Genomic DNA, 22042 nt, shown 5'->3' with positions numbered 1-22042 from the left:
AGTGAGAGCTCAGATTGAAGGATTTAAATAAAGTGTCTCCAAATCCATTCCATTTCTGAGTTCTGGTAGCGAAGGCTCAGACAGCAAGGAATACCTGTTTTCTTTCTCACCCGCCGCTTTTTTCTCAGAAAGGCACAGTGAAGCATAAAAACCAGGATCACCTTCCAGTAACAACACGGATAACTTTCTTCAAGTCACTGGAGAACGGATGGCTAAAACGGTCATCTTTTAATTTCCTCTTCCCAATGCTCTCTTCATGCCATCCATCACCACGAATGGCTTCTGTGTTAACGGTGGCTGCCTGGCTTGCAAGTTATCGCTTCATCCAAACCGCTGCACTCACCTTTTAGACAGAACACGGGACCCCAGCTTTCTCTAGGTTTCCTCTCACAAGGTGAAACTCTAAACGGTACGATTATTTGGCTTGCAATACAATGCAATGCCCAATCAACACTTAAAACCACGTAAGGTGGGTTGAGCAATCACAATTATAATAGTACTTTGCTGGGCACTTAGCGCGTAGCAGATGGGGGGGTGAGACCCCCATCCCCTATTGTCTCCTAGTTGTCATGACAGCTGGGTGGTGAGAGGGTATCATTACACCCATTTTACAGCTCAGGACCCAGGCACAGGTACTTGCCCGGGGTCCCACGGCCCACAGGACTCCACGTCTGGTCTGAGAGCACTTCTGTGCTTTCTGATCCACTCGGCCATGCCTGGGCTGGCTCAGGAGGAAGGGGCGGGGGAGCGGTGGGTGGGGAGATGTTGAGGGTTTCAACCAGGACTGTCTCAGGGTCAGGAGAACGAGGGGAGAGGAGCAAGCTAATGAGTGGTGTTCAGAGGTGCTGCTGTGCGGAACTGGTAAGCAAGGTCAGGAAGGACAAGGGGCAGGATGCAAAGCTGAAGTAAGGTCCCTCATATCAGTAACAGAAGGGCCCCCAGAGTCGTCTTCAGTCCATAATGACTTGAAGAGCAGCCTTCTGAAACAGAACTCAGCCCTCTCTCCTCACCCTGTGCAGTGTGTCCAGCATCAGTAAGAGGATAGGGTGGTGGAGGAATCTGGGGCTGACGGGGCCTTGCGGCTCTTCCGTAACTGGACATGGCATCTCTCTCCATCGGTCTGTGATGCCTGTGACAGGCCCATGTTCCAGACTCTGGGTGCGAATTTTCCTCTTCTTACAGTGCAGTTTGTTGTTTGTTCTAAGTCTTGTCTTGACTTCTCCCTATTGAATCATTTCCTCTTTTCTCCCCATTTCCCACTTATACGTCTAATATCACATCACAACGTTTCTGAAAAAAATAGTTTTTTAAAATGTCCTTTAGGGGTGCCTGGGTGGCGTCTGCCCTTGGCTCGGGTCATGATCTCAAGGTCCTGGGATCGAGCCCCGCATCGGGCTCCCTGCTCAGTGGGGACACTGCTTCTCCCTCTCTCTCTGCTCCTCCCCCTGCTTGTGCTCTCTCTGTCTCTAATAAATAAAATCTGTAAAAAATATAAAATAAAATGTCCTTTATCTTTGCAAATCGAAATGTACTGGATGGATTAGAGAACGGCTTTAGAAATCTAATGTGGTGAGTTTCAGAGAACAAGTTGCTCTACCCTGAACCACGTAGGTGGGAAGCGTTGGTGTCTTTGCTACAAAAGGTGTAGATTAGGCCCTGGAATGTAAGGTGAGACTTTTAGCAGCTACCTGCAAAACCCAATTGAGGCTTTATTTCAGTCATCATGTCTGCCCACTTCTTTCTGAGAAGGCACTCTAAATGTTTTGATGTTGTATTTCAAGTACATTCTAGCAGCATTACTCACTAAGATTACCAACTTTACCATCAAAGACGGGAATACTGCTAAAAATATTATTTGTATTATTTTGCTTTAAAAACAAAACAAAACAGAGGATGAGGCTGGTGTGTTTTTCTCTGTTATAAACCCTGACACTGATTCTCACCAGATCACCCACACTTGGCTACCCCAGCCGGGTTTAGAGCCGTGCTTCCCGCAGCACTCATCTGCCCGGGCATGTGAACGCTGCCCACAGTCTCCTCTGAACATTCACGTTATCTCTGCACCTTCCCCACAGATCCCACTTCCCAGGAGACTACTTTCTCAGTGGGCAAGTCCAGGCAGGGCTCCTTTTCCTCCTCTGCCCAGTGTTACAGTCCAGAAGTTAGGGGCGCCCCATCTCAGGGTCTTGAGTCTCCTCTAGGCTTTACGTCTGACTTGATAACAGCTGCCGGTGAGAGCTACTCTTCTTGATCCCATGGGAGGCACGGGGAAGGGCTTCTCCAGGCGGCAACGCAGAACCAGTGCTGTTTTGTTTCGGGTTGTGTCTTCTTCCACGGCCACGCTCAGACATGGCTCGGTTTACTTTATCAGTCCCTCCATCTAGGACATGTAATTTTCAATCAGCTATGAAGAGTGAGTTTGATTTCAAAGGAAACAGAAATCGAATGGCTTTGCCATGAGAAGAGCTACCACTTCAAAAACTATACCTCAGAAGTGAGAACATAAGATCACACACAAAAATAAGAATTAAAAAAAAAATTAAAGATGAAAATAAGATCACAGCTCGACTCGCTCGCAGCCTGTTATGATTCCCATGAATAACTAAGTTCAAGGGACCAAGCCTTAGGGAAGCAGTGGCCTCTCAAAAGCTACGGGTCTGTGCCCTCTCTGTCTGCTTCTCCTCTTGATTATCACTGTTTCTCAGCTTTAATGAGGTATGATTGGCAAAGATTATTATTATTTGCAAGTTTAAATTCCTCTAGGAAAAACCTAGAAAAGGTAAGACTATCTTTAAGCAAATTTCAAACCTAAGAAAGAATTTTTTTAAAGAAAAAGTAGTGGACGGGGGGCGCCTGGGTGGCATAGCGGTTAAGCGTCTGCCTTCGGCTCAGGGTGTGATCCCGGCGTTGTGGGATCGAGCCCCACATCAGGCTCTTCCACTGTGAGCCTGCTTCTTCCTCTCCCACTCCCCCTGCCTGTGTTCCCTCTCTCGCTGGCTGTCTCTATCTCTGTCGAATAAATAAATAAAATCTTTAAAAAAAAAAGAAAAAGAAAAAGTAGTGGACGGGAAACAGGATGGGGGAAGAACAAGAATTTTGTTTCGAATTTAGGGGACAGTGAATCTTCTGGATCGCCTTCAAATCTCGAGGAGATGTGATTAACACTAACTTAGCTCAAGAAGTCAAATGAGGCCAAAGGACAAAGCAAAGGATGAACTCAGGAAAATCAAGAAATACTAGTATTTCACTCTCCTCAAAATACCTTAAATTAGTGCTGAATGGCGTTCCTCCTGCAGACCAGGAATGGAAAAGGGAGGGCTGATTCTGGGAACTTTCTTCCGGGCAGACTCTTGTCCTGATCCCACATACACCTACTGAGAGGCCCCCGTGGGCCAGGCACTGGGGGTACAGATAAGGCTTAGGCGGTTTGGGTAGGGCAGGGTGGAAGGGGAAGGAACGGTTCAAGGAAGCCCCCAGAAGCTGGAAAAGTACACCTGAAGGTCACCTGTTGACAGAAATCTCACAGCCAAATAGGTTTCTAAATATCACCGCAGGGAAAGACTGATAGTTATAATTACACCCTAATGATACAGCAGTATAGTTACAATCACACTTCTGCTTGAGTGCCAGTTGCTATAATGAGATGGAGGTAGCATTTAAAAAAAAATCTAAGGCAGGGGCGCCTGGGTGGCTCAGTCGGTGACATATCTGCCTTTAGCTCAGGTCATGATCCCAGGCCCTGGGATGGAGCCCTGCGTGGGGCTCCTTGCTCAGCTGCGAGCCTGCTTCTCCCTCTCCCTCTGCGTGCCCCGCCCCCACTCGTGCTCTTTCTATCTCTCTGTCAAATAAACAAAATCTTTAAAAAAAAAACACGTTTAAGGGAACTAACTGATGGAGAATGAAAGAAAAGAAGGCAGGAAAGAAAAAGCACAGTGTAAGTATCAGATCCTTCTTCCCTGGCCTCACCCCAGGGTCTCTCGCACCACATCTCCCTCACAGGTCTGAAAGAAGGAATTCTAGAACCTACCCCAGTCACTCACCCTGGGGATGAAATTCTGTTTGAGTGTCCACTCCTCTCCCAGATAACTCAGTGGTAAAATCTAAGCCAAAGGAAGCAATCCTTTTTCTCTTTTATTCTTTTCGTCAGTGAAGATCTACCATGTGCCTACTCCTTTGGGCACTATAAATTCCTGTCCTCAGGTCTGGATGGAGAAGAGGCACAGGGCCCAATCCTAGTCAAAGAGAAGTGAGGACAAGTGTGCTGGAGGGTTTCTAAAAAAGGTTTCTTCACCCTTAAAAAGACAGACAGAAGAAGTGCCCCCCCCCCCCTCTGGACACTGCCCGAGACCGTCTGTCCAGCACTGCAACAGCTCTCATGGGATCCTCAGGGCAGCCGAGCACAGCACCCACAGGCTGAGGACGGGGCAGGGAGAAAAAGGTAAAGAGCTGGGTCTTCACACGTCACCGAGCGGCTGAATTAGCCAGCCCGGGAACCACTAGCTCAGAACTTCCTGACATGCGGGACAGTAAACGTTCCCTTTATGCTTCAAGCCATTTTGAAATGGGTTTCCTCTTACTTGTGGCCAAAAGCATCCTGACTGTTATAAAACCCTATGGAGAATGTTAAGGGCTTCCTTGGTTATTTAGACTCTACGAAAAGCATCATGCCCCCCCCCTTCCTGAAGGAGTTAGCGGATTCTATCACATAGCATAGATGAGCTCACCCAGACGAGACATATGGACACGATCGAATTTAGGCATAAACTCAAACACGCAGGGCAGCCTTTGCTAGGTCAAGGATAAACGCGTTCGAAGTTGCCAAAACAGAGCCATTCTGGGAATGCCATCCACTGCAGGCACTCCCCCAAAACTGCCTTTCAAGGAGAAGGCTAATGTTGGGCTCTGTTTCTTCCATCCATTTTCATTACTTAACTTGAGAATATGTGCCAAGGGTGGGGGAGAACAGAGAATAAGGTGACAAGACTGAAGCAAGAAGAGACATGTACACTCTGCTCAGAGAAGCAGCCACCCAGCCGCGGGGCCCCTGGGAAGGCCTGGGAGGGGACAGCCACATAGCTTGGGAGCACCCTTCCCCAGGGGCCTGGCCAGCTCCCCCATCACCCACACTGGTACCGTCTAAAGCCACCCCTACTTTTAAAATATTCGATAATAACATTCTTTACTGTGGAAAACTTAGAGTTTTACTGATCACATGTAAAGTGTGGACAAAGGGATCTTTAGAAAACAAGGCAGACACAATGTGTTTGCTCTGCACACAATGCTTCAAGAGAATCCCTCTAACTAGGTGCTGCCCTAACGTCCTAATCTTTCTCTACATTGAATACTGAACTGCTATTGTCCTTTTCTGTATGATCTAAAAACCTTCTTTTGGGCATGTTCTGTCTACAGGGGAGTGGTGTGTGAGCAGGCAGACACAGAGATGGCAGAGGGAGGATGTGGCAGGAAGAGACGAGATAAAAGAGAGGGGAGGAAGGCTCCAGGGGATCTGCTAGGCCCTCTGGTCACAGATGACATCTGGGTGATGGAGGGTCCTGGGCACAACCACCAACCAACTTCTGCAGGATCCAAAGCCATGAGGTAGAGACCAACTAAGACCCTAAGACTGCATTCCTGGGAAAAAAGAAAAGCTAGACATTGATAGAGAGGAACAGAAGAAAAAGGATACAAAAATATATAGAAAGACAGATAAAAACACATCACAATGGACCTAATAAGAGAAATAACCAGAGCAAGACAGATTAAAGGAAGATGCCAGAGCCCAGGCCCTCCCAGCAGGCTGACATTGAGCGGCTGGGTGACCTCTCAGGGATGAATGAGGGCCGAGCGTTTCAGGTTTCGCAGCTGTAAACGGAGCAGGCTGAATGAACCACACCGGTCTATGGGTCCTCCCCACTTTGTCTGTATCACAAAGTCCACGAGCCAGGATAAGAAAAGCATAAAACTAACTTAACTTTTATCTTCCCAGAAGGAAAACAATACAGTCCCACAATGAGAGGCTGAATGGGTTAAGTGGACTTTGAAGATTAGAGGACTTCCTTAGCGAACAGAAGAAAAACCAGCAGAAAGCACCCAAAATGTTATGTCCACTAGGCTTCATCCCAACAGACAGACTTCAGGGCCCTTGGTGCCTGCAGAGAACCACCTGCTAATGAAGCCCCAAACCCAGCCCCTGCTAAAGCCTCACGCAAGGGATGCCTAGAGTATCATAAAATCATGGCTACTGAGTGACTCATCTTTGAGAATCCTCAGACTTCCAAAATGGCACTGGACTCAGAAAAATCAAGTTTAAAAGAAAAAAACAAAGGGAGAAGAGAAACCTTCAGAGCCACGAAGAAGTTACCTCTGAGAACTCACAACAGTGAACATGCAGCCAAGAAAAGCTGAGGGTTTGCAGAACAGACCTGACACCTCTGGACTGACCAGTTCCCTGAGCACGGACAGGGACAGACTAGATAATAAGAAGTAAGAATAAAGGGCACAGAGCAATAATGGTCAGGCCACTGCCTGATGACATAGGAGTAAGCAGCAGACTCTCACAGGACAGGAATGGTAGAATGGCTAAAGGGAAGAGTGGCTGTCACCACCCCTTTAACTGTCACCTGCTCACCCGCCTTCGGGGCTCAGCATCTCCTCGCTTTGGGCTGTATTTTTATGCCACCTTTGTAGGAAAAGGCCAGGTTCCAGAGCTCAGGGGGACCACCTACAGACTTGGGTGGTTTGTGTGTATAGAATGTTTTATGCAGCAAGTGGCCACTTAGCTGTCCTACAACGTGGGACCCTTGAAAGAAAGGATGGGCCCTATAACGTACAAGCTCTCCTCTTAACTAAAAATTCTGAATTCTGAGTTTCTGTATGTTGGGAGAGGGAGGGAAAAGAAAGTTGGCAAATAGCCAAAAAAGCTGTTTAACATCAGGGACTTTTCCTAGAAAATTCTAGAGTAGGGTCAATAGCCCTTCATTCCACGACCTAGCCATACCATGGACATCGAATCATCATACTCATACTCACATCATAATTCTGCATTACCAGAACTCTCAATCAAAATGGAAAGGCCAAACTATGTTTGTTGTATCTGCATAAGGTATGCAGGTGTTATAGACTGAATGTTTGTGTCCCCTGCCAAAATTCATTATGTGATAATCCTAACTCTTACAGTGAAGACTTCTGTTGGACTTCTTGGACCCTACAGGGCTGAACCATTGAGCTACTTAGCTATGAACATTTGCTACTCTTAAAGACACAGGACGAAGTACCTCAAAGGCAGTTGGGAGATTATCTGGGCTGTCACTTCCACCACAGGCCTTAGAGTGCATGGGCCACTGGGGGGGTGCAGAGTGGGAAGAATATCTCCACCTTAGTTTCAAAAGGCAAGATCAACACCCAGCAGTGCCATGGGGGCAGGCCAAAGCCCAGCTGGGCAGAGCTGTGGAAGCAGACTATTATTACCCCAGTAGGTCTGGAAGGCAGAGCACTGAGCCAAAGAGGACTGATTCTTCTTCTTCTTAAGTTAACTCTACCCCCTACATGGGGCTGGAACTCACACCGAGATCAAGTCACATGCTCTACCAACTGAGCCAGTCAGGCGCTCCCAAGATTGGCTATTCTTGACCCTTAAAGTCTTATCGAGTTTGCTTTCTGGGACTTATCACCCTCCCTTTTTCCTATTTCTCCGTTTCGGAATGGGAGCTTCTATCCTGTGCCTGTCCCCCTACTGGACTTTGTAAGCACATGTTTGGCTTCATGGGTCCACAGGTGTAGAGGAATTCTGCCACGAGGCGTATCTTGTGTTGTTTAAGCCATCCAGTCTATGGTCCTCTGTTACAGCGGCCTACATTGACTAACACAGCAGGTTTTCACATCTTGAAAGGTTTCCACTAAAAATAAAAATTTAATCTAGAAGCTTGAGTGGTTGGAGAGTTAAACTCAGCTGCAAATAACTTGGTTATCTGAAACAATTCATTCTCTGAAGGAGCCAGTCACGGTTTTACTGGTTGGATTATTATACTCCCAGCAAAAATCACATAGTGCTACATAAGATTAGGCAAAAATAGAGAACATAATGCCATTGCCATCATCTTGGAAAGACTGAAGGCCTTGCCGTGTGTGATTCTGTGATTTATAATAAGAACTATAGATTTGGTCTTTCTGCCGTTTTCTGGCACAGAGCTCCTAAAGCCCTTTGGAATTTCAAGTGATCAGAATAATGAATATTTTTTGCTTTGTTAATGAGACCTTAGAAAAGTACCTAAGGATGGGGCTGGTTGCCAGTGGAGCCAAACATGTGATTAGAGAGTTAGAACTTTCAGTCCCATCCCCAAAACCTCCAGGGAAGGGTGAGAGGCTGGAGGCTGAGTTCAATTCCCACTGGCCAATGATGCGATCAATCATGCCTATGCAAATGGGGCCTCCAAAAACCCCAAAAGGATGGGGTTTGGGGAGCTTCTGGGTTGGTGAACACTTTTCTGACGCCAGAAGAGTGACACACTGAAGAGTGCATGGAAGCTCCTAGTCCCTTCCCACATCCCTATATCCTATGCATCTCTTCATCTGACTGTTGATGAGTACCCTTTCTAATAAACGGGTACTGTAATCTAGTGAGTAAATGTATTTCCTGCATCCTGTGAGCCACTCTAGCAAAGTAATCAAACCCAAGGAGGGGTCATGGGAACCTCTGATTTATAACCATTTGGTCAGAAGCACATCTGAAGTGGGGGCCGTCCTGTGAGCCCTTAACCTGTGGGATCTGATGCTAACTCTGGATAGACAGTGTCAGAATTGAGTTGAACTACAGGGCAGCCAGCTGGTATCCAAAAATTACTTATTGGTGGGGAACACCCCCATCCCTGCTGCTACCTTGTCCCCTCAGCACACATAATTTGCAATTAGTATTAGAACTTTGTTACCATGGTAGATTTCCAAGTAGCAATGAGTAACATTCACAATGGGCTTCTTATATTACACATACATTCTACTGAATAGATGGGAGGAGAGAGAAGAAACACACCCTAAAGTATGATGTTTAAACCCGGGTAGGGCCCATGGAGCATAATGTGTAGGTAAGACTAAACGATTTCAAAATAACTTCACAGTAAATGAAACAGGATATAAAAAGGAAGCATTGAGAAATGGTTACAGGGAATAAGTAGAGAATATTCTAGGGAGAAGTTACTGAAGAGGAATAAGAAAAAACAGAGCAGGGGACAATTCAGAGGAAAGGGATGAATCTTAAGTATAACAGCTTTTTTTTTTTTTTTAAGATTTTATTTATTTATTTGACAGAGCAAGAGAGAGAGAGCACAAGCAGGGGGAGCGGCAGCCAGAGGGAGAGGGAAAAGCAGGCTCCCCAGTGAGCAGAGGGCCCCAACCTGGGGCTTGATTCCAGGACCCTGGGATCATGACCAGAGCCAAAGGCAGACATATAACTGACTGAGCCACCCAGGCACCCCTTTAAAACAAAACAAAACAAAACAAAGACTTTTCCTCACTCTATAATCATGATGGGGAATAAAATTCACAGTAATCATTGTCTCTTTTTTTTCACCTGATGATGAAAATTCATATCCCAAATGCACGATCAGCAAGGTTTACTGTGATTAAAGATCACCTGGGACAACACATTAAGCAATATTCATTACAGCACTGACTCTGTCCTTAGCAAAAAGGACTAAATAATAATTGAGTATTTTATGACTCAGCTGATACAACAAAAATAGCAACAACAAGAACAACAGCTGATACTTACCAAGGGCTTACAATTTGTCAGTCACTATTCAGAGAATTTAACATGTATTAATTTAGTTAACCCTTTCCACAGGACCTACCTGACAAATTCCATTTACAGAAGAGAGAGACTCAAGCACTTGGCAAGAAGTTGGGTGACTTCCCCAGGGCCACAGAGCTGGCCAGGGGCAGAATGGGCAGTTTGCCTCTGGAGCCTGTGCCCTAAGCACCACAGATTAGGTTTTTATTCCCATTTTCTGGCTTCATCTTCTAGATGGCATGCCTCTCAAAAAAACATCAACAGGGCACAACGCACAGGAGTAAGATGGTAAAGCATGACATCACTTACCGTTGGGAAAAGCTAACACACTGATGATAAGGAAGAAGAAAATGACAGAGAGGATCCCCCTCCAGATGTTGTCCTCTGGGACAGAGTCATCCCTGAAAACAGAAAAGAAAACATTGAGTATTCATTTTCAGACCTAAACAGTCAATCCAGAAGGCATAAGTGTTCCCTGTTCTAAAAACCGGGGACTGTTAACTTCATTTTGCTGAAAAAATTCTTTACACACGCTACTTAGTCCTCACTATCCTTTCCTAAAATAACATGATCCTAAATAAAGTCCAGTCTTACAAGAAATGCAGTTGGCAACCTTACCGAGACACATGCCACTGAGACAAACATTTGAGAATCACTCTACTTAAAAAAAAAAAAAAAAAAAATACCCAGGATGTCAAAAGGTAAGGTTTATTTTGGAGAAATGCCTTTTGATTTCAAGAATCACTAAAGATGACCTTTATGATATACACTGTGGCAAAGAAATCTTTCAGAAGTCAGAAAGAAAGCATAAGATTATAAGGAAGAAGAGCACAATGCAATGAGATTATCTATCAATTCTTAAAAATGGGCAGTTGGCCATCTGAGGAATGAATGAAAAGGGCAAAATGCTGGGTAAGAAGAAAGCACCAGAAAACAATATTAAAAGAAAAAATCACGAGAAAAATGGACTACACGATCACAGTCAGACCAGAAGCAAAAGAACTATAAAGAAAGGGGATGAGTTTCCTCACTCTGTGCCTGGTCATTTCTGATCTATTGGTGTATTTATGGCCTCCATAACCCTAGTAACTGAAATGATTCCATTTGTTGGTTGTTGTCTGTCTTCAATATAGAAAGTAAACTCCTGGGGGCGCCTGGGTGGCTCAGTCGTTAAGCGTCTGCCTTCGGCCCACGGCGTGATCCCGGGGCTCTGGGATCGAGCCCTGCATTGGGCTCCCTGCTCCACTGGGAGCCTGCTTCTTCCTCTCCCACTTCCCCTGCTTGTGTTCCCTCTCTCGCTGGCTGTGTCTCTGTCAAATAAATAAATAAAATCTTAAAAAAAAATAAAAAATAAAAAGAAAGTAAACTCCTGGGGGCGCCTGGGTGGCTTGGTCGGTTAAGTGCCCAACTCTTGATTTCAGCTCAGATCATGATCTCAGGATTGTGAGATCGAGCCCTGCATCGGGCTCCATGCTGGGCATGGGCTTGCTTAGGATTCTCTCTCTCTCCCCCCATCCTTCTGCTCCCCACCAACAGAACAAAAAAAATATATAGAAAGTAAACTCCTGAAGGCAGAGAATTATTCACTTGTTGTATCCTCAAAGGCTGACACAATAAGCCCTCAACAGATATCTGTGGTCTATTGATTAGGAAGAAACTCTATTGCATAAAACTATGTAAAATTTCCCAAATGGAAATTTTCTTAACATTTATGGCAGAGAACATTTAGGTTCTGACGGTCTATATAAAAAAAAAAAAAAAAGAAAGAAAGAAAGTCTAGCAACATACTACTTGGGGCTCAAGAAAAGCAAACAAAAGAGTTTGGAAAAGAGAAGTCTCGGTCAGTAAGATTTTCTGAATTATTGATAATTATTAAGAAGCTTGAGAGAGGGAAGTCCAGCATTTCAGTTTAAAAAGGTGCAGGGGAATGAAACATGAGAGACTATGGACTATGAGAAACAAACTGAGGGCCTCAGAGAGCAGGGGCGTGGGGGAATGGGACAGACCGGTGATGGGTAGTAAGGAGGGCACGTATTGCATGGTGCACTGGGTGTTATACGCAACTAATGAATCATCGAACTTTACATCGGAAACCGGGGATGTACTGTATGGTGACTAACATAATATAATAAAAAAAAACATTAAAAAAATAAAAAGGTGCCGGGTGAGTAGACAGAAATAGAACAGAATGGAAGGAGATATTTACACATAATGAGACTAGTAGCAATAAATTTAAAAGTGATTTTTGAAAGTTGAGTTTATTTGTGCAAAGACTGCAGTGAAAGAGCTTTCGAAAGACAGATATTAAATTAAGATTAAACATTACTGAAGGAAAAGAAAGAAGTAAAAAAAAACCTTACAGGAAAATCAAGTTAACATATAAAATAGTCTAGAGCATCAAATACATGAAGAGGTGTGGAATGAAACAGTAATCAATGACCCAATTAAAGACTAGGTTGTGGGGTATTGGGCTTAAAAAGGGAAGTTAATTTAGGTATCAACTTCTGTTCAGGCTAAGTTTCTGCACCCAATTAAATAATTTCCAGATTTATGACAGGACGGAACATAAGGTTCCGAGGTAAGAGATCATACAGATCCCATTCCTTAAATCATCATCTGGCCCAACAGCACTGACACTAATGCTGGACAAACAATGCTTCACTGTTAACTTCATAGATCTGCTTATAAAGCCAAACTACGCAATCAGACAGACTTCCTCTTACAGCAAAGTGCAATCATATTTTAATGTACACCCCAACAATTTAACATCTGCCCAGAAGTTATGAACACAGCCCTAAAAATGCTTGCCCAATCATTTACTAGGGTACATGGCCTTTGGCTTAGGCAGGGAAGCCCTATATCCAATTTCCAGGACGAGCTTTTATTGAAGAATGGCTACGCACAGGGACTAGGGGGACACACTGTCCTCATTCTGGCCAACATCACCCTACTGATATTGGTGACAATACCGACAATAGTAGCAGCTCGCATTTATCAATATTTAACTGTGTACCAGGCACTGAACAAGCAGTTTCTAAACATCATCTCTAATTGTCATAACCCATCTGTGAAATGGGGTACTATCAACCATATTTTACAAATGAGGTACCAAAGGCGCAGAAAGGTTACGTAATTTTAATTTGCCCAAGCCCACATATGTAAGAAGTTGCACAGTCCCCATTTGAAACCAGGTCTGTTAGACTCTGAAGATGATGATCTCTCCCTATGCCAAGCTGCTTCCTAAAAATATTATGTCATCCTAAATCTATCTGACTCATGTTAGATGTACAGGGATGGTATAAGAGAGTTTGACAGGGCACACATTTGTAGGTCACAAATAAAATAAAAGCAAGGCTGAAATAAATTAACTGTTGCCTGGGAAAAGAAGGTTGATTCTGTAACTCACACTTTATACTAAAATGTATTCTGGATGATTCAAGGAATAAAAGTTAAAAAAAAAACAAAAACAAAAACCCCAACAACAAAACCCAAAAACCAAAAAACAAAACCCCAAAAAAGTTCTGGAAGGAACAATGGACTAAAAAAACAAAAACAAAACACACCAATTCCAGAGCAGGGAAGACCTTTCTACAGTATGACACAACCCAGAAATCACAAAGGAAAAAAATAACTGGTCAATCTGCAGGACAAAGAAATCAGTAAAGGACAAGTGATAAACTTGGAACTTAGATCAAGGCAAAGAGTTCATTCATTTCCCTAATACACAAAGCACTCGCAGAACAAAAAAGAACAACAAATGGACAAAGAAAAACAAACAGAAAAATGGGCGAAGGATATGAAGAAACAGTTCAGGGTGGGAAATCCAAGGGCTCTCAGGCAAGTGAAAAGATGCTCACTCGTGATAAGAGACAGACAAATTAAAACAACACCAAGAGACCATTTTTTATGTACCTATGACAAAGGGAAAAATTGAATGAGCTGGAGAGGATATGAAGAAAAATACAAACAGGTAATCTCTCACATTGCCAGTGGTAGTATAAATTGAAACCACCTTAATAATGTAGGGCAATCTGGCAACATATTAACTTTATAAATGCATATACCCTGTGACTCAGCACTGCCACGAATGGGAATTTATCCCACAGATATACCCTCCTTTACGCAAAAATCACATAGATACAAAGTTGTTCACTGTGGCATTATATGTATTAGCAAAAGAATGGAAACAAGCTAAATCAATGTCCACTGAATGGGAACTGATTAAATAAATTACAGATTTATTCATAATGGAATACGAGACAGCTGGGAAAAGAACGAAGAAGCTCTTTATAAGTTGACTGCTACAGAATAAGAGATACCATGAGATAAACAAAGCAAGCTGTTGAGTACGGGAAACAAATATCTGGCTCAAAAAAGGGGGCATGTGTATGTGCATACAACTTATAACTTGTACAGACAGTTGCACACTGTGTCTCTGGAAATCTACCCAGGAAGTGGCAACACTAGTTTCCTCCAAGGGGGAGAAAAGAGCGGGAGGGAGACTTTTCTCCACTCACCCTTTGGTAAAGCTTGGATTTCAAGCAATGTGGACACAGTTAATTAAAATTTACCTAAACAAAGGGTTATGGCAAACCAGCACATTGGTCTCTATTTAAAATTACTTGCTAGTCAAAATGCTTGAAAATATACCTCAACATTAAATGTATAAAACCTTAAGGTCAGTAATAAAAAAAAAAGGATATAAAACCAATGAAATTGCAATTTCATAAATTCTGAGTGATTTTATTAGAAAGACAGGATCAAATGGATGGCTCAGTTTCAGGAGAAAAAAAAAAGGCTGATTAAACCTAAGAAAAAGTAGCAGTGGGGTCTGAAAGTTGGTAGTTTTGTATTTAATTAGGGGTTAAAAAAAGCCTATCAAAGACGGACAGCGGTGTTGTTAGATGAATGGAAAATACACAGCACAAGATCAGACTTCTGTGATCCAAGACGGGAGGGTGAGCAGGTGAGCTTCAGAAGGAATGTGAGCGCCATCAGAGCCCAGCCTCGCACACAGGCGGCCTGAGAGTGGAGAGCGTGTACCCGCCACAGCTCAGCTAGACCGGTGACAGCGGTCCCTCCAGGAGGCGGGTGCGCGGAAAGAACGGAATGCTTGGCTGGTGAGGCTGCTGCCCAGCGCCCCGCCCGCACCCCGCCCTGCCAACGCTCCGGGCTCCGACAACCTTGACCACAGCCCTGACTTCTTCCCGAGGTCTACTGCAGCCACCCGCCACAAAGGTCTCAGCCTCTGGTGCTCTGAACTTGCCAAGCAACTTCCGCAGCTGGCATTTTCTTTTAACTGGCCCACAGTTCTGTGGAGGAGTATTATCTTGACTTGAAGGATGAAGGAGATAAAGCTCTTGGTTTATCTGGCCCACAGTTCCACACAAATAGGACGCTGAGTGGAAGGAGGAGCCAGGGCTTCTGAAATACTGGCTCTAGGTCAAGACTGCTACATTTACCAAAATGATAAGAGACACAGGCTGGGGGGAGGGGGGGAGGCAAAGTCCTTTTCCCTCTCTGCCAAATTTAGGAGGTGCTCCGGAAGTGTGTGTGGGTAGCCCTGACTACATACAGTGAAAATACTGAATGGGCAGATTACAATAAAATTGTCATTTAAGCTCCAGAGGGCACGCATCCCATCTTATTCCTTTGTGGCACCTCCCGGCGCCCAGCACAATCCTTGGCACGCGGCAGGCATTGTCAATATAGTGGGAGCCAGAATGAGCGAGATGCTGTGGCTGAGTGGGCCCAGCGACTCAAGTCACGTAAGGGTGAAGCACAGCCTGAGCCCACGGAGTCCACTAACAGTGGCTTTCCTGTCCTGGTGGCGATGGCCAAATATTCAAACACTTCAACTCCTTCTGTCCAATGCTGTTTCAGCCCGTATAGGGAACTAACTACCCAGAGAACAGAGAAGGTCCTAAAAGCAGGAAAGGTGGAAGGAAATCCCTGAACTAAAAAAAGTTTGCACTCAGAAAAAATGTTGGACTCAGATTCTGTGTCAGTTTAGTGTCTGACTATAGGCAGTGGGTGAGGCTGACTTCGGGAAACTGAAGCAAACTCCATGTACTGACTTACATGCCACCTTGACAAGGCTTCCTCCCTGTGGCCAGGCAGTCAGGAACCTTTCACCAGGACACCTAAGGCTGCTAAGCAGGTTGTCCTCCCTCCCCTATCTTCTCTCTCCCTTCCCTTTAGTAGGAGTCCTTGAAATTGAGACATACAGGTAGGCTCACGTTGGTAAGGCCGGTCCCTGTTAAGGATCCTCTCTCGCAATGGAAAACCTAGTCCCAGGTTACAAGGTGCATCGATGTTGACTAGCTTTCGTACTGTCTTTAAAGACTACATTCATTTCAATTTATAGTAAGTTACAACAATCTTTGCTGAGAGTTATCTTAGATCTATCAACTAAAGGAGAAGAGTGATATTTTTTCAAGTTCTTATTGGATAAATTATTTCTTGTATTTGATTCATTTAGCATTTACTAGGTGTGTATCCTGGGAGGATTAAGGTATTTGGCCTCAAGAAATTGATACAGTGACAAATATTATAATGCCCATAAGAGACATACAATAATAAACAATATTTGGAAGTATATAAACATGTCTTCAAGCAGTTGAGAAAGGTATCCAGGAAGGAGCCCATCCAGGTGGACTGTGCAGGATGCCATGGGCTCATGCGTAGACAGGTGGCACCAGGGCGTGCTTTCCAGTAGCAGGGGGCTGCCAGCCTGGCACTGGGGTCGGTGAGCCATCTGGGCCTGCCTGTGTGCCCTGCGTGCAGGTGTCAGGGGTGGGGGTACAAGGCTGGAGAAGCAGAACTCCTCCACAGTGAAAGACCTCAGAGTCTAGCCAGCATTCTCTACAGGTGATGGGGATGCAGTGACAGACTGTATGCAAGGGACAGATGGGGTCCCAAAGTTGTCTTAGAAGGTCATGAGGGCAGAAGTGTGGAGGACAAATGGGAGGGAGTTGGAGTAAAGATTTGGGGGCATACTATCCCAAACGATAAGGGAATTGCCAAGCCAAGGCCTGGGGTTGGGCAGAAGAGAGCAGCTCTAAGAGCTGTGAAGGCCCAGTGAGACCTGGTGAAAATAAACTAGATCTACTCCAGGTGAGCAGAAACCCGGACTGTTGAATTACAGAATTGAATTACACGGGATACCAGGGCCAAGAGCTCAGGAAGCAGTCGTGGCTGACTGGATAAGCCCTGGTTTCTGGATTCAATGAGACTGAAAAACTGCTAACTTCCCTACAAAAACCTGAGGCTACAGGGATTATTATCGCAAGACAAACTGTATTACTCTTGGTAACAGAATTATAGCTAAAATGTTAAACACCAGGTAGCAATTGGTAGGTACGTAATCTCTCTGAGGTAAGGGAGCATTTAAACCAAATAAACATCTGAGGTCACCTAGGAACCTACTTCCTACAGGAGACCCCAAAGAAACACAGGATACATTTTCCCCTCCAATAAGCTTATAATTGTATTAGGGACCTAAAACACCAGACGTAAATATGAGAAAGGATACAGAAGATGCTTACTGAAATCCAAGGAGAAATATGATTCAAACAGGAAGTGGGGAAGAGAAATGTGAAGATCACTGGTAACTGGACCTCATCAGAGGGCACCACCTGACAGTGTGCTGTCTGTCCCCCCCCCCCCCCCCCGCAGGCCGGTTGAACCCCAGCGCACAGCCGCTCTGGACTCTCACTTAATAGAGCTGGTGTCAGAGAACAAGGACATCCAGGCCTTCTGTTAATGGGAGAGAAAGAACATGATGTACATAAAGGAAAAAGAACCAAGACAACTGAATCGGCAGTATCAGGAGACATTTTCTATTGGGATTTATATGGGCTAAAGGGGAAAGAATGGAGAAAGCTGGCAGGTCTCCATGAGAAGGGGTGACAAAGAAGGCAGAACTAAGTAAGGCTCAGGGACCTGAGGAAGAACGGGAGCTCCAAGCCCACTAAGGGAAATGAAATCAAAACCACTCTTAGCAAGTAAATAAGAACAAATCAACCCAAGGTCTGTCCACGTCCCTGCCCTCCTCTGTCTCCTGGGCCTCCTATCAAGGAGAAAGCTAGCGCAGACAGACTAATAAGCACACGGGGACAGCAAGCTGCAGGAAGGCAGTCTCTTCTGGGTTAAGGGACGACTGGACGAGGCTGTCGGACAAGCACTCCTGGAGAGGCGGATTCCACGGTTTTATTGCCAAGTGCCTCTTAAGGACAGGGTGGGCTGCTGTGAACCAGATTTAGTACATTTAGGTGTTTTCAAATCTGATGTTTGAGTTTTGCCACGAGGGCCATTCACGATGGCCAAGTTTGCCAATCTCTGAAGGCAGAACAAATATGAAGCACCTCAGTAATTATACTCTGAACTCGAGACAAAGGTTCTCCTTGCCCCATTTTGGCTGAACAAACTTCCAAGACGTATGCCAAAGCATTTATCTTATAGGAAGACTTATTCTAAAATGTGGCAAAATGAGCTTGGGGAGGATGATTCGGTGGCTTTGTTTTTAATGATAGTGAAAGAGACAGAAGATTCAAAACACTATGATTTAACAGTGAGTTGGCCTAGTTGCTATTTAACAAAAGAACTACTTGACAAACCCAAACCGGTCTCAGTCTTCTGTGCGTGGTATCTAATCCTGCATGATCCGAAACTCTTGCTGTGCCTGCAGCACGTGACAGGACCTAGCCACTAGTGCTCACCTCCTGGTCATACAGCACCCCGAAAGTATTCGATCTCCTGTTCTCTTACATCACTAGTCCTTGAAAAACACACTTTTTCACTTTTGCTGAAGAACTGCACTGAAGAGTCATCCAGCTAAAGTCCTGTTATAAAATAAGTATAAGGTACTGGAGACAATCATTACAAAAGAGCACAGAATGAATAATTTTCATTTAAGAAGTCATTACTTTCAATCTTTATGGAGAAAGATAGAGCGATCACTGTAATGTCCCACTTTAAAGGGTCACAAATCATCACAAAAAATGAATAAGAGATAGTAAGTACCAACTGCATTAATGGTGCTTATGATTTTATAGAAGGTGAAACTTGTTATTAATGAGTTCTTCAATATATGGCTTCTCTTTATGAAATTATTGGAAGAAATAAAATGATTATTATTTTTGGAAAAGGCCATAGTGTGAGGTTCAGATTATGCCTTTTCTATTACTTCTGACAAGCTGTTAAAATTCATATTCTCTGCTGCAATTTTTCGACTGCTTTGGCAGAATATGCTGTAAAAGGGAAATTACAGAAGAATGTGACTTTCTGTGTTAGAAAAGAGGAAGAGAGATCTATTCTTAGAGGGCCTAGAATAATATTAAAGATAAAAGGCTGAAACAAACCGCTCATTCTTTTTCTCATTATTTAGAACAAAATACCACAATTACTTTTCTTATTTCCAAAGAAACCCCCGCACTAATTCCATCATTGTCTACCCACACAGGAGATGAAGTTATACTGAAATTAACACTAAACAGACATGTATGTTATCCAAGCAAAGCGATGTCCACTATTTCACTGCCTTCATCCTTTTTCTCAATAACAGAGCATACTTCATCCTCACTCCATGACAAATATAATTTAGAAGACATTAGCATACAATGAAATGATGTAATAGCTATGGCTAATGTTTACTGAGCACTTACTATTTGGCATGCACTGAGCTACACACAGATTATCTAAAAAAATGAGTTGAATCCTCATGACAGATAATCCTATGGAGTACTATTAGATATTTCCATTTTACATATAAATAAGGAAACTGAGGCTTAGCAAAATTAAGTGGCCACATGGCTTTAAGTGCTAAAATCAGATGACATGACAAATGAAGTATTTGAGAGTAACCATAATTAGGGACAAGAATGAGTTTTCTCCCAGGCTAGAAATATGTTCTTGGTTGGATACTATGGAAAGGTCTGGTCTTATCCCACTGCACAGAACTAGCAGAAGACTTTACAGTCATAGTAGCTGTATCCCTTAATCACTAAGAGTAATTGTTACATATGGTTTATAGTTTTAGGTAGACTTACGGAAACAGATAAACACGAAATAAGAATGAAGAGTCAAATGGATTGTGGAGGGAGGAAAAAGTGTGATGTGGGAAGATATTTAGTTTTATGAAAATATGAAAGATTGCAGTGATTCCCAATGGAGGCAACCTGGCACTTGCATGTGTGCAGGTGTGCATGTGTATATACGTGTGTATCTTACAGGTATATGTGCACACACAAGCATTTATATAAGGGACAGTTCATTCTTTGTTGTGCAGTGCTGTCCCACGTGTGACAACACATTTGGTGTCCTTAATCCCCACCCACTAAATACCAGAAGCTCCAACGCTTGTGATCACTCAATATACTTCTTCACATTTTCTGCTGACCTGGAACAAGAACCATTGATTGCTGGATAAAAATACTGAGAGAAGTAACTGACATTAATTGTGCGTTGTGAATGAGGTACTCTGCTAAGTGCATTCACACATCTTCATTTATTACTCATAAACCCGTATGAGGTAAGTACATATTTTATCTCCATTTTACAACTGTGGATCCTGAGGCTCAGAAACAGGTTAAGGAACTCAACCATGGACAAAAAGACCCTTGAAGTCAATAGTCTGGCTCCAAAACTACACTTCTCTGGTTGATCTTTTAAGCCATAAGAGTGTGGTAGGTATGCCTTTCCTTCAAAGAGGTTCATTCAGAAAATACAAATCCTTGTAAGTTGGACCCATAGTGTTCATGTCATTATGAACCGGGGATGGACTATTTCCCTGGGTTGGGGGTGAGGGGCCACTAGGGTGACTAGTTACATGATGTATCAAGAGTTGGGCTGGGTAGCTCCTATGCACAAGTATGTATTAGATGAGCTTTGTGTGAGAGTGTATGTGTGTGTGTGTGTGTGTGTGTGTGTTTTCAGGGAGAAAAGAGCTGTGCTATGCTGAGGTTTATGTGTTTTATTTATCACTTCCATAGCATTTACTATGCACCAGGCACTGCTACAATTGCTTGACAATATCTCATCGGGTAGCAATGTGCACAAGAGGTGATAGGTAGCTGCTGCGCTGGAAGGGGAAGGGTCAGCTTTGCTTTGTATGTACATCATTTGTGTTGTGGTCCTGTTTGAGGCTGGGGGAAGGGTTATGCTAGATGGTTTGTGTCCCCCGCATACCGGAGGTGCTGCATGGGAAAGACTGTGTAGTGCAACTCACATGTGCGTTTTGTGCATGGCTGGTAGTGAATACGGGAGGAGATCCCACAGGAAGGGGTACTGGTTGTGCCCTGGGCCTGTGTATGGTGCGTGAAAACGCTGTGGACCCGGGTGCTTTCAGCGTGTAGCTGTATGTGCTGAAAGCGGTGCATAAGAGATGATTCATACGGTGTGCTCGGTAGGGACGGGGGCTGGAGAGGAGGGGGCCGCGTCGTAAGGTGTGCAGGGAGCGATGCTCAGTACGACAGGAGAGGTGGGGATCGAGCTAGGTGACCCCCGAGTGCTCCTGATGTGGCCCGAAGCGCTGTACAGGAAGAGGTAGTATAGGGTGGGGGTTGAGGGTGGGGGTTGAGGGTGGGGGTTGGAGGGCACGGGCAAACGCCAGTCCAGAAGAGCTGTAGGGCAGGAAGCTGGGTGTGCTGTGAGACACCGCGCCGGTGGAGGAGCTGATGGGCGGTGGGTCTGCGAGTGTGTGCGTGGAACAGCCAGCCCGATTCCTCATCCAGAGCTCCACCGGCCCACGCTCCTCACCACCGCCTCCCGCCAGCCCCTTCCCTTCGCCCAAAGGCGCTCCCTCCACGCGGCCCGGCCCGTCTCACCGGGTGAAGGCGAAGTACATGAGGCTGACGATGGTGAAGCTGAGCAGGGTGATGGTGTGCGGCCGGTAGAAGAAGTCGATGGTGATGTCCTCCACTTGCTGCTCGTTGATCATCCGGAAATGCATCTTGTAGTTCACATCATCTTTGCTCAGGGTCCGACTCCCCACGCAGGACGCCATGGCCCGCCTCCCCGTCCTGCGGAGGCGTCGGCGGTCCCGGCCCGTGGAGGCTGGGACCCCGGAGGTGACGAGCCGCAGCGGGCGGGCAGCCGGACGGCGGGGCCGGGTCTGGCGCGGAGCAAAGGCTGGAAGCCGAGGGAAGGACAGGCGCGGGAGGGCGGGGTCGCGGCGCCGCCAACGCGGCCTCGGACGGGGGGGCGCCGCCGGCTGTGCGGCCGCCGACGTTCTGGGAACAGCATCTCTACGGACTCATGGGG

General features: G+C 45.0%; 1 protein-coding gene across 1 annotated transcript in view; it reads right to left on the bottom strand.

The window, feature by feature from the left end:
* The window catches only part of PTDSS1 (phosphatidylserine synthase 1), a 62817-nt gene extending 40892 nt beyond the window's left edge, over nucleotides 1-21925 (bottom strand). Inside the window, exons 1-2 of the mRNA XM_026495690.4 lie at nucleotides 21607-21925; nucleotides 10091-10182 (exon numbers count right to left, since the gene is read on the bottom strand). Coding sequence (XP_026351475.2) covers nucleotides 10091-10182; nucleotides 21607-21785 — 271 coding nt within the window. The 5' untranslated portion in view covers nucleotides 21786-21925. The remainder of the gene's footprint in view (nucleotides 1-10090; nucleotides 10183-21606) is intronic.
* Nucleotides 21926-22042: the final 117 nt, after the last annotated feature.

Source organism: Ursus arctos, unplaced genomic scaffold, assembly GCF_023065955.2.
Source record: "Ursus arctos isolate Adak ecotype North America unplaced genomic scaffold, UrsArc2.0 scaffold_6, whole genome shotgun sequence".
NCBI classification, from domain to species: Eukaryota; Metazoa; Chordata; class Mammalia; order Carnivora; family Ursidae; genus Ursus; species Ursus arctos.
Note: the sequence above shows the minus strand (reverse complement) of the source record. Positions and strands in the feature narration are given on the sequence as shown.